The following is a 13526-nucleotide window of genomic DNA, read 5'->3' as shown; positions in this document are numbered from 1 at the left end:
TTTCTGTAATATCAACTCTCCTAAACTTGTAGTTAGGACATTCTATCTGTGAAGATAAGATAAGAATGTCACTTAGGATGCTTTTGTAATGTGGCCCCTGATCTACAAGATGGTGACTCAGAGAATTCTGCTGTGGCTTGTTGGACCTGAAGTTATGTTTTGACTCCTGATTTTAGCTTAATCTTTTCTGTTCTGTGGCTTTTATGTGAGAAGAGTAGCTAAGGGTGGCAAAGGTGAAACTTGGCTTCTTAGACAGGGCTTGACCACGGGACTTTGCCCCATAGCAGACAAAAAAGTTGTTCAGACTGCCTCCAACTTTTTACCCTGTCAACATAAATGCTTCAGGGCCCAAAGTGGGCAGAGCATATGGAGCTGTTGCTCCCTGTCAGACTGGAAAGGAGGTGGATGGAGAGCCTCCAAGTCCAGACTGGTTGACATGAAAAGCTGAGATAGTCTTCGGTAAGAAGGCCAGATTGATGCAGAGAGTGACCTTTGTCCTGGCCTGTATATAAAAAGTGGAAGTGAGACGGTCAGTCTTGACAAGGCAAACTGAAGTAGCTGCCAGATAGACCTTTAACTTGGAGGGGTATTTCCCCTCGCCAAAAAAGGTCCTGCAAAAATTGCAGTACAACTGCCATGGGACAAGTCGTGGGTCGAATCCACGAGGCAGACATCACGTCTGGAAGACCCCCCCACTTGTACCCATACTGGGAACGCATGGACGATGCCTTGGCATTCTGTAGGGTGTCAATAACCCCGTTGGAAAGTCTCAGATGATCAAATGCAGCCGTTCAGGGGCCAGACCTAGAGCTGCAGGCTCCACTCCGAGCTGCTGGAGAGTTTCCTTGAGAGGAGGTCTGCCGCCTGTTTCGTCACGCCAGGCAGAATAACTGCCCGTAGTGAGAGGAGGTTCTTGTGCACCCACAGCAAAAGCTCACGGGCTAACGATGGAGACTGGGCAACCACAGGCCGCCCTGGTGGTTGATGTAGGCCACCACTGTTGTGTTGTCTGTGCGTAAAAGCACATGTCTCCCTTGAGCCTCGTGTAAAAAATTGGGGGGTTCCACATACCTTTCACACCCCAGCCATTCACACAGTGCCCCAGCCCAGACTGGACACGTCTGTGGTGATGACCTCCCTTCTGGTGACACTGCCCAGCGTTACGCCTAGATGTAGATGGGCTGGCTGTTTCCACCAGGAGAGTGCCATTAGACAGAGGTGGGACACTGTCAATAGCCAGTTGTGGTTCAATGTGGACTGGAAGACCCTGCGATTGAACCAGGACTGCAGAGGGAACATATGCAGAGCACCAATGGAAAGGTCTGGGAAGCTGCTGCCATCAGTCCCAGAAGTTTCTGGGACTCTACTACCGTGAGCGCTCTGAGCTGAATGAGCTCCAAACAGGTGGCTATTCTCTGCATTCTGTCATCCGACAGAGTGGCCAGCATGTACCCGGAGTCCAGACACACTCCGAGATAGGAGGCTGTCTGTGAAAGTGTGAGCTGGCTCTTCCCATGATTCACCGCAAGGCCCAACCCTTGAAGGTGGCTGGTGACAAGTTCTGTGTGGGCCTCAGCACAAAATAGCCATTCGTCCAGGTATGCCTTTGAATGTCAGTGGGTGCAGGATAGCTTCCATGCACTTCAAGAAGGCACATGGAGCTAGGGAGAGGCCTAATGGCAGGACACAGAACTCATACACGTTTCCCTGGAAGGTGAACCGCAGGTACTTCCTGTGCGCTGGTTTTATGGGGATGTGGAAATAGGCCTCCTTGAGGTCCACCGTGGTAAACCAGTCGCCTGGCCTGATTGACTGCAACAGCAGTTGCATTGTCAACATCTTGAACCACCTTTGGCTCGGATACCGGTTGACCTGTCTGAGATAGAATATCGGCCTGAGGCCACTATCCCACTTTTGGCACTAGGAAGTACCTGGAGTAGAACCCTTCCTCCATCTCGAGGGGGTCTATCATGCAAATAGACTGTTTTTGCAGCAGACTGTCACCTCCAGAGACACCACAGCGGTGTCTTGTTTGTCTGTGACTGATGTTGTAGTCATGCCTCAAAAGGGAGGGGGACCGTGCTTGAATTGTAGAGAATAGCTGGTCTGAACAGTAGTAAGATGTCTATGTCTGTGCACTGATGCCAATAGTCCAGATGGAAGGGGCTCTGGGCCTGTGGCAGCAAACTCCTAGGGCTACTGTTTTGCCTGTGGCTTAACCTGTGTCTCGTATGGTGCTAATTAGCAAAAATGAGAAAAAATAAGCTCCTGCCCGGAGCTATGCAGCCTGGGGGAAGAGCACAAACTCAGCCGACTTATGTTGCTGGGTCGCTGGGAAGGAGCGACTTGAGCCGCTGGCTTCACGCGGGGCACAAAGCAGGACGTAACTAGCAACAGCCTGTAGTGCACGCAAATACACGTAAATAGAAAAAACTATTACACCAATTTGTTTAATTATCACATACAAAATGTGTAAAAACACATAAAATCCGAAATATATACAGATGTAAGCAACAATGTACTAGTTTTGGTATAAAGCATTCAGGATTCAGGTTTTTAGGAGGTAAATACCCATTCAGTAATGGTTACATTTTGTACTTGAAAGGGAACCAAAAAGAAGCTATACAATTTGAACAGATTCTTTCTGCAACTAAGCAGAAAATGTGCATTTTCCTTAGCCCACAGAAACGGGACAGATAGCTTCAAAGAAAATACATTCTGGAAAAGGAGGAGAATGTTTGACACTAGGAGTGTATAAATAAGTAAGATACAAAAGAGTTCTGTGTGGCTAACACAACAATAGTCTGAGTGAGGGAAGACATAAACACAGAGTCACAAGTTTAGGAACACTCACATGCATAAAATATACAGCAGATATAACAGGGAAGTGTTGAGAGAAGTGAAATGTGTGTTAAGGTGTGTGTGACCATTCCCCCCTCTGCTCTCCCCTCTTAGATGAGCTGGTGCAGAAGGAGCAGGATGAGGTGGAGGAGCAGCTGTCAGCCCTGCAGAGCGAGCCTCGCATCAGCTACGGGAATGACGCCCTCATGCCCTCGCTAACGGAGAGCCGTACGGCCCCCATCGACATGCTGCCCTCCGAGGAGGGAGGCATCGGCTTGGACGGGCTGGGATACATGCACCCCATCGGCTTCGTGCCCGTCAACACTGAGAACGAAGGTAGGAGTCTGTAATATCTGGGAGTGTAAGGGGGGCACCAGAGAGAGACAACAGAAATATAGACTGTGGTCTAATTAGTCTAAATACCACCTATTTGAAATCACTGTACTGCTGCTTTAATTTAGGAGAATCGCCCGTAGAGGAGGTGTAGGAGTGATGTATTCCTTTAGTCAGAAACACATAGGGAAGATAAGTAGCTTTTTGTAGTTATTAAAGTGGTTGCAGCAGGATGGGCATTACCTTTCACCCCATGAATGTCCTGTTCCTGGCTTGATTTCTTTGTTTCTTCTCCCCAGTGGAGCCTGTGGATGCTCGCCCTGCTCCTGACAGAGGACTCACCACCCGGCCAGGTACACCCCGCTACAACTTCACTGTCCACCCCTCCCATCGCCTCTCCCTTCCTTTTGTAGTTCCACCCCTCTTCACATGTACAAGCTGACACTGTTGCTTTTGTTGTACATAGATAGCTTCCCAGTAATATGTTGAACTGTTTCTCAGAGGTTTCTTCCTCCCTCCCCTTCTCTCCTATTCCAAAATCCCTTCTGGTATGTGCTGAACTATTATTTCATGGGTTTCTGCTGGTAAGTAAAAGAGGGCATTTTAGTCTTCTCCAGGTATATTCAGTGTAACTGACTGGTTCAGTTCAGAGACCCTCCTCAGCTGGGGCACCCCCCTCCCCTGCAGTGGCCTCTCCTTCCTGTCTCACAGCCCTCCCTTTCCTCCCCCAGGCTCTGGCCTCACTGGCATCAAGATGGATGAGATCCCTGAAGTGAGGATGGAGACAGAGGTCCGACTCAGCTCTGGATATGAGGTGCACCACCAGAAACTGGTGAGAGTCTAACCTTGTTTTTTTTTTTTCTGTAATAAACCTTGTTTAATTTATTGGGTTCTTTGTGTAATAAATGTGGTGCATTGCTGTGATGTTGATATGATTAATGTAACAAGATTAATGTGTACCTGCAGTTCCCTGGGACTCATGAAAATATGATGTTGCTTCTCATGAGGCTATCCCAGTGAGTGAAGTTTTAAATAAATTAACTAAGTAAATAAATAAATAAACCTGCTACAAAACACCACCCTTGGAAAAACCCCAAGAGAAAGACGTAAGCCATCACAATTCAAGACGAGGTTTCAGCTATTGCATTTGTCTGTATGACTTGGCTACTTTTTATAGAGCCTGGTCTGCAAAGTCACATATATTACACATGTTTTTTGTTTATGTAACAAATTTTCACAGAACTGTTCATTCAGGCCACTGTCGGTCACATACCTGAAAACACAAGACAGCTGAGCTGTGTTTACAATTACAGCTACGTACTGCTTCCTGTACTTCTCCTTTTTATTGCATCTAGCAAAACCTAAGACACCAAAGAGATTGTCATTCTGAATCTTAATTGAGGAACCCGAGATTACAGTGTCTATTGACAAGTGATTGCTTAACATGCTGTCATAGAAAGTATCAGAGAAAGTAATTCCACATAATTACCAGTTCTTGCTTGCTCATTGGGATGTATTGTATCCCTACGCTTCTGCTTATCCAGTTGAACATCAATCTGTGTTTGCCCAAAAGTTTTGAGTGTTACAGTGGTTCGCAAGTGACTTTGGGAATGCTCATGTTTTTGTGCTGACTTCATTAGACATCCTAGATTGCTGTAGCCAGTGCTGTTCCATATCGCCTTTTCCAAATGGAACAGTTCCAGCAGAATTAATTTAATTGACAGCTACCGGTAAGCCACGGATACCTTTTAATAATTTACATTTAAGTGGTGAGTATATCCCTCCCCTTCCTGTGTTGGTTTGGGCATATACCTCCCTTTAACAATCTCTAACTTTTTCTGAGAAAATTCATCTTGAAAATTGATTTTTAAACAAATAGACTACGATGCCTCCGTTGTCTTTTTTTTTATTTGTAAAAAGTCATTTGAAATATTACTTTGATGTTCTCAATATAATTCTCAATAATGCTCTATAATAAGCAATATTCTTACACCGCTACCCTAGCATATTAATGTCCCGCCTCTGCTCAGTAATGATTGAACAACTGCAGAACCAGGGCAGATCTTTTGACATTCTGTTACTGTACAAAAACAATTGAGCATAGTTATAATTGACACTTGCAGGTAGTCATCATATGCTAATCAATAAACAAGCCTACAGCTTATTAAAGTAATCTCGTGTAAACTGATAACCACAAGCAAGTGTTAAAAAAAAAAAAAAGCCTGCACGTTTGTTGGATGTCAGTGGTATCATTTCTTCAGCTTGTTTTAATGTTAAACAAAATGCAAGCAAAATAAAATAAATAGCAATGCAATGAAAGGAGGCTGTGTGGTCCAGTGGTTAAAGAAAGGGGCTTGTAACCAGGAGGTCCCCGGTTCAAATCCCACCTTAGCCACTGACTCATTGTGTGACCCTGAGCAAGTCACTTAACCTCCTTGTGCTCCGTCTTTCAGGTGAGACGTAATTGTAAGTGACTCTGCAGCTGATGCATAGTTCACACACCCTAGTCTCTGTAAGTCGCCTTGGATAAAGGCATCTGCTAAATAAACAAATAATAATGAAAAGGTAACAACGTCACTTCACTGGTCTATGTGCTGTTGGTATAGTATTCATTAATTTACTATAAACTTGACATCAGTTTTTTAATGGCTAACCCTGCCCCGACTGGGGCCGTGACTCTGTCGTGAAAGCTAGAACAGGCTCTTCAGGTGACCGAACAGGCCAGCCCCACTCGGCCTTGGCTTGGATGGGCAATGGAAGCGAGGTATAATAAGAGGTCAGTTTCTGTCGAGATGAGCAAGACAGCAGCTCTAACTTTGAAGTGCTGATGGTGAGTGCTTTACTTGGGAGGTGTTTCCATATCCAGAACTGCGCAAATTTTAATGAGCTTACTCCCAAATTATCTGACGAAACTGGAGTCTGGTAATCATTGCGGAATGGTCCCATATCTAGAACAATTAAACCTTTGCCAAACCAGTCCCGCATCTAACAATAATTACACATTTAGAATTCACACAGATTATAGATATCGGAGTGCAAGTGCTAACTGTCTTGGGAGTTTCCTTTGTTGAGAACGTTTAGTATAAACAAGATTCAAAATATTCCCTAGCACAGTAGAGCAGAGATCAAATCAATGGAAATATTCCCTTGGGGTGCAATACAGTACTCCGATTGGCTAGTTTATAATTGAAGTGTAGTGTTATCATCCATGTTGAAGGTGAAGATATAGTTCGATACAAATTGCGTTTATTTATTGTACTGTATTGCAGCTTGCAGCAGGATTTAGCATGTTAGTGATGATGTATGTAAATCATCAGGGCCAAATACATGCATCATCTGTTAATTTCATAAAGCACAACAAATGAGCCCCGAGCTGTACTGGTAAATGGTATCTAAACCCTTGCACGCCTGTCGGCATCTCTGGGGTGAAAAAGGATTGCAGATAGTGAGGTAAATAATAATATATCAAAATGATGGATAGATGCATTATCTATATTCCTGTCAGAGAGAGATGGGTGGATTGTGAAATCCTCTTTTATTAATGTCTGTACAGGTGCTAAAAGTCTCCCTGCCCTCTTTTTATAATTCTTGTAAGAAAAGGAAAAACATAGCCTTAAAAGCAGATGGGTTAATTATCGGGGACTCTAGATTCCTGGGCACTTTTGCTAAGGGAGTGTTGCCGTGGAAACCGAAACATGCTGAGAGGCCTTCCACTGTTACTGTGAAGATCTTACCATTATCAGCCACCCCCCTCTACCTCTCTGTCTCACTACCTTTCCAGGTCAGTTTATTTTCCCCAGAATTTAACCTCTCTTGACCATTAACATCATGATTACTGGTCCCCCGCCCCCCCTTTAGAAAGCTTGAACTGCTCTTCCTAGAAGACCCTTACTTTGTGTTAAGTAAAATATACAAGCAAAGAACAAGGCTGAATATTCATGCAGCAGTGGATGCTCTCTCTCTCTCTCTCTCTCTCTCTCTCTCTCTCTCTCTCTCTCTCTCTCTCTCTCTCTCTCTCTCTCTCTCTCTCTCTCTCTCAATTCAAATTCAATTCAAATTGGCATGACAATAAAAATAATTGTGTTGCCAAAGCACATACATGGCATAACCGACACAAATATACAGACAAAGAATTTTTACAGTATCCCTCCTCTATATTAAACAGTACCCCCCTCCCTCCCTCTATAGTAAACAGAATCCCTCTCTTCCCCTCTATCAAACAGTGCCCCCTCCCTCCCTCTGTATTAAACTGAATCCCCCCTCCCTCCCTCTCTCCGTATTAAACAGAATCCCTCTCTCTCTTTTCCCTCTCTAGTCTGACGTGTTCACGGTCTGTCCCTCAGGCTATGACAGGTCTCCACGTATTGACCAGCCAGTCTGGCTGTGTGTTTGTCTTCCCCCAGCAGGATTGACAGCTTCTGGGTATCACACATTTTGGGGAATTCTGGGACTAAATCGCAGAATTTGGGGAAGAAAATGTCTCCTTATGTTTTTATATTTTTCACACTGTGTCAGGAAGTGAATCTCTGTCTCGACCTCTCCTGTCTCGCAGTGACCACAGCGCCTGTTCTCCCTGGCCAGCCAGGTTTGCCTCTGTTGGCCTTTTTCAATGGCCAGGTTGTGGTCACTGAGCCGGTATTTGGTCAGGATCTGCCTCTGCTTTGTGTTTCTGACAGTTACCAGGTGATCTGCCAGGGTGTAATTTCTATTTAGGGTCTGATAGCACTCTAGTTTGTTTTGTGTTTTAGTATTTGTATCCTGAGTGTTTCAGGTGTTTTGTAATTTGGTTTACACTAATTGGAATTGTTTTTGCAGTGCTGTCCTGAAGCTGACTGATGTCAGTGTTGCTCAGCTCGGTGAGCTTTAGGGACTCTTTTCTGGGCTGGGCTCTCTCTCTCTCTCTGATCAACAAACATGCCGGGCAGATTGCTGGCCCACCTGCATTGCCTTGATGTTTCTCAGTGCTATTGCCTTACTGCTCCAACCCCCTGCAGACACTTTTCACATCACTATAGAGCACCGGGGGATTAAAGTAGGATTGTGTCGGAGTTCACCATTTGACCAGTCATTTTAAACCAGGTTTGAAAATGTCCTATAACATTGGGATGGAGATAATGATGCATTTAATCATAGATTTTTAAAAATAGATAAACATAACAATTTGTAATAATAATAATAATAATAATAATAATAATAATAATAATAACACCGTGTAACAAATTTTTTTTTTTTTTTTGGTTCCTGGGTAGTAAGTGTTATTTCCTAATTGCTTATGCCTCAAAAGTATAGAAAATGGCTATTATTCCCCACAAACTTTGCTTTTGTGACCAGGACAGTGGTATTTTGAAATTTACCTATTTTCCAGAACATTCCAGATAGATTCAGTGCTGAGTAAACTTGGAGTAACTTCTAGAACTTTCTAGAACTTTCCAGTAATATAAATAGTAGTATAAATACAGGGGCCTTAAGCCCACCAGTTCAGTTTAGTTCCAGCTGCCTAAGTGGATACATATCTGCATTTTTCTGAGATGGCATCAAGAGGCTGCAAGCATCCGGCAGACACATTTTGCTATGTCTGCGGCCAATTTATCAAGACAAGAGCGAAAAAGTACTCCGTGGAAGCATCTGCTAAGATGTGTGAGGCCTACAAGGCATATTTCGGCATGCCTGTCGGGGATCAAGACAAACCCTGGGCACCTCATTTCACCTGCGAGCACTGCAAAAAAACTCTGGAAGGTAATATATGAGTAATATATTTTTCATATATGAAAAATGTTGCGAGAATCTCTTACACATTAGTCATGGGTGAAATAAATGTATTTTTGTAGGATGGTAGAGAGGGGAAAAGAGAGCCATGAAGTTCGCTATCCCAAAAATTTAGCGGGAAACCACTGACCACTCAAGCAACTGCTACTTCTGCATGGTGGACCCTTCCAAGCGGACCGAGTTCTCTGTGGGGAGGAACAACGTCAAGTGGGAGCCACTCCCCCGAAAGGTGCTGATGCCACCACTGCACATCAAATTGGGCCTTATGAAACAATTTGTCAGAGCTCTAGATAAGGAGTCGGCAGCCTTCAAGTACCTTCAAGACTTCTTCCCTAAACTGTCTGAGGCAAAGGTCAAGCCGGTGTCTTCATCGGACCACAGATAAAGAAGATCCTGGAGTGCAATGAATTCCCCAAGAAGCTCACTAGTAAGGAGAAAGCGGCTTGGAACAGCTTTGTCGCAGTGGTTCGGGGCTTCCTGGGCAATCACAAGGCCGAAAACTATGTGGAGCTGGTTGAGACTCTGGTGAAGAACTACGGCACAATGGGCTGTAGGATGTCCCTCAAAGTCCATATCCTTGATGCTCATCTTGATAAATTCAAGGAGAACATGGGAGCGTACCTAGAGGAGCAAGGCGAGTGCTTCCACCAGGATATACTGGACTTTGAACGCCGCTACCAAGGACAGTATAACGAGAACATGATGGGAGACTACATTTGGGGGCTGATTCGTGAAAGTGATTTACAGTATAATCGTAAATCTCGAAAAACTACTCACTTCTAAATCTTTTGTAGTCATTTTTGTATTACTTTAGTATAAATACATGTTAATTTGGATTCATATGTTGTTTTTTTCTGACTTTATGTGAACGAAAAGACACAAATTCGCCCGTTTTCTCATTGGAAATAGGTAAATTTCAAAATATCACTGTCCTGGTCACAAAAGCAAAGTTTGTGGGGAATAATAGCCATTTTCTATACTTTTGAGGCATAAGCAATTAGGAAATAACACTTACTACCCAGGAACAAAAATTGTGTTACATAACTGTCCCTCTAAAGGGCAGGTCCAACACAAGGCTGGATTAACACCACCGGATGGACGGTGCTGTCGATCCTTCGGATTTCACAGCCTGAATCCATTGCTGTGCTGTGTTCTCTCTGAACCTGCCTGCCTGCCAGCTTAACAATCACTTAAATCAGGTGGATTCTACAGCTACAGACAGCAGGCAGCACGAAGATGAGGTGGGGGGTTGGGCGAGCTGAGTGATGTTTCTTGAACTGCTATTTGTCTCAAACATTCTTTTCTTTGTCTTTCAGGTTTTCTTTGCAGAAGATGTGGGCTCGAATAAAGGAGCTATCATTGGGCTGATGGTGGGAGGTGTTGTCATAGCAACGGTCATTGTCATCACCTTGGTGATGCTGAGGAAGAAACAGTACACCTCCATTCATCACGGTGTGGTCGAGGTGAGTAGGCAGTCCTCTGGGAGGGAGAGGGGCAGTGCGGTCTAGTCGTGAGAGTTGAGGGACTGGGAGGAGGGAGGCAGTCTGATCTGGATTGTCAGCCCTCCATTACCTCACACTGCCTCTGTGTGGCAAACTGGACAAAGCAGTGCAATCAGTTATGAACAGTTTGTTGTAGAGACCAGTTCTGCTGAAAGTAGTTTTATTTCTGTATAAAATATTTAAGAGGTATGTTGTGGTCTTTCAATCCTGTATTCAACCAAGTGAAAACAAGTTGAGGAAAAAAATTCCATTTGCAATGGTGACCTGGCCAAGAAGGCTCATGCAAAGACTACATGCAAGTGTACTTTTTTTTTTTTTTTAAATACAACAATTCCATACAATTATTACATCACATACAAAACTCCATAAGTAAATACAATAAAAGCTAATTCAGTGCAGGGTTAGCAGCTGTCAGTAGCAAATTCAGAAAGCTACAGGTGTTTGACATGGTTATGAACAGACACATACACATTCACATTCAGACTGCGAGCGAGGGTCTCCTGACCTCTCTTGTTCCCTTGCAGGTGGACGCAGCAGTGACCCCGGAGGAACGCCACCTCTCCAAGATGCAGCAGAACGGTTACGAGAACCCCACCTACAAGTTCTTTGAGCAGATGCAGAACTAAGGCCCCTTCCTTCACCTCCCCACACCCCACTCTTTCCCCAATCCGAACCCCAACCCCACCCTCCAAAAACACAATGCAGGACTAGAAAATGTACTTACTTCCCTTACCCTTTAAATATTTGTTCCTTCTTTACCTAAGCCTTAAATGGCCTCAATCTACATTCTTAGCCACACAACCCTAACTACAGTTTGTCCATTGAATGAATAAGCCGTTTTAAAACCCTGATGAGAAGTAACAAAACACAAACTAGTATTTAATAAAAGTGTAACAGCATTTAAAATGTAATTCTATACAGTGCGTACTAACAGGAATAATAACATTTTCCCACATTTTAATATTCCACTGCTTGGCTACACAGCTAATTCAACATTGCACACGTGCATTAAATGCCTGTTCCTGTTACACACTGCTGTGTGCATGCTCACTAGCATAATTATTGAAGGCTTATTACAGGACACTTAAAGTTCGTCCCTAATCACCAAGCCCTACCTACTACCAGTCTTTTCTAATGTCCATACGCTCCACTTGTATTCCATGCCGAACAGAACATACATTTCTATTCCCTTAGTATTTGCATTCAGTTCTTTTAAAGGAAGACAAACTAAATGTAAACCTTTCTTTCCCTCTCTTTCGGGTGGCAGCTGTGCTGTGTGTTAGAAACTTAGGTGACAGAGGGTTCCTGATAAAATGTACTTTTCAACTAGCTTTTTGTTGTTTTCTCTCTCCAAAAAGAAAAAAAGTGACACTCTGAAATTGAATGTTTTTTATTTCTGTGTAATGTATAAATAAATGAGATAGCTGTAACTATTTAGTGCATGATGATTAAATACGAAAAAAAGCATAAAAAATGTGTTCTGCTATTTTAAGATGTAGAGACTGTGTTAGCAGGATTGTAAAGTTAGTATCTTGTGATCACGTGATTTTAAACAAAATGAGAAACATGCTTTAAGATAAAATCAATTCAGTTCTGTGTCCAGGCTTTGCCTTCCGTGCCAGCTTGTGGCTCTCTTCCTCCTGGTGTCGGAGGCTGTTATTTTTAAATTCACATTTTTATTTTGGCTTACTATGCATTGTGAGAAACTACCGTAGAAGTTCCTTACAACTTTTCTTTATTTTTTTTTCTTTTTCAGATTTATTTTTAAATTGTATTATTAATATTTTTTTGTGCCGTTGCATTCATGTAAAGGTGGTTGCTGCTTCTGTGTTTATGATATTAAAAAGTACAGGAAAAGAGAAAAAAAAAAACTTGACCTGTTTTGGACTGTTTTTGGTGCGTGTCTTTGTGCTCTCAAGCCTCCAGCACGGGGTTGAGGAGTCTGTATGGCCCGCTCCCGCTCTCCTCACTGCCAGGTTGCTGGTATCACTTGCTGGGTCCTGTAACAGCAGAGTGAGTGTAGGTGTAGCTGCAGAATGATAGAAGTGGGGATCACAGGGCAGGCAGGCTGTTCAACCCCTTTCCATTATGTACTCTTTCCTTTGTATGATGTTGAGGTTTGTTGTGTTTTTTTTTTTTTTTTAATAGATGTATATTTCGAGGAGTCCCTGTTAATTCTGTAGTACCTTTTGAAGTTTGGGGTGTTGGAGGATGAATGAGGGAGCCTGACTGTCTAAGATATCCCTCAGGCCAGTTTTATTGTTCCATAAAATGGTTAGTCTCCTCTGGGATAAATGCCAGGGTGCAGCTCATTCAATCAAGCACTCTGCACATCCATTTTGGCCTACATTTGGTTGAAAGGAAGCTTACTAATTAGGATCAAAGTCAAATTCTGTTTTGGTAAGAATGCCAGAGGCCTGAAGTTGACTGGACTTTTCAACCTGAGTGATTCTTTAGAAGACATTCCTAACAGTAAACAGACAAGAAACAAAACTCTGGAGGGGTGTGGTTTTGTAAATTCCACACCTACAGTATTATTTTGTTTCTTAACCAATTAGATTCCTGCAGGTTCACACCATCAGGTCGAGTTAGAAGCTGTTCTAATTCGATTCTCAAAAGGGGTGTGCTGCCTTTTTTTTTTTTTAGCCAGTCAGGACTGTCCCAAAGTTCAAAGGGGTGTGGATAATATATACCTAACCAATGTGTTTCTGATTGTGATGATTTTATTTTGGCTAGCTTTTGATTGCTTATAAATTGTATTCATGGATGACAATAGACGACAAGGAAAAATAACTCCAGTTTCTTCAGGCCGACACTGCTGGTCTAGAAAGGGTCCAGTAGTAGACCCCATTCAACCCCAGCCTTGATAACCCTGGTGTGACTGTAAGCACCTGTGTAATAGTTTGTTATTTACAGTTTATGCTGAGGACTGGCCACTGTGTATTTTAGGAGCTCTGTTATTTCTCTTATTAAATCCATGAATGGAATTTCTTCAAGCCCCCTATCCCCGTCCCTCAGTGGAACATGCCTGCAGTGGTTTGCGCTGGCTCTGGGTTCAGAATAACTAGTAGGGACTCGCCAATG

At 43.3% G+C, this 13526-nt stretch overlaps 1 protein-coding gene across 1 annotated transcript in view; it reads left to right on the top strand.

Moving 5' to 3' along the window:
* LOC117407049 (amyloid-beta precursor protein-like) overlaps positions 1-13087 on the top strand; it is a 69803-nt gene extending 56716 nt beyond the window's left edge. Inside the window, exons 12-16 of the mRNA XM_059029657.1 lie at positions 2917-3177; positions 3474-3527; positions 3906-4006; positions 10257-10403; positions 10967-13087. Coding sequence (XP_058885640.1) covers positions 2917-3177; positions 3474-3527; positions 3906-4006; positions 10257-10403; positions 10967-11068 — 665 coding nt within the window. The 3' untranslated portion in view covers positions 11069-13087. The remainder of the gene's footprint in view (positions 1-2916; positions 3178-3473; positions 3528-3905; positions 4007-10256; positions 10404-10966) is intronic.
* Positions 13088-13526: the final 439 nt, after the last annotated feature.

This window comes from Acipenser ruthenus, chromosome 8 (genome assembly GCF_902713425.1).
Source record: "Acipenser ruthenus chromosome 8, fAciRut3.2 maternal haplotype, whole genome shotgun sequence".
NCBI classification, from domain to species: Eukaryota; Metazoa; Chordata; class Actinopteri; order Acipenseriformes; family Acipenseridae; genus Acipenser; species Acipenser ruthenus.
This window is presented reverse-complemented; position numbering and strand designations above follow the sequence as displayed.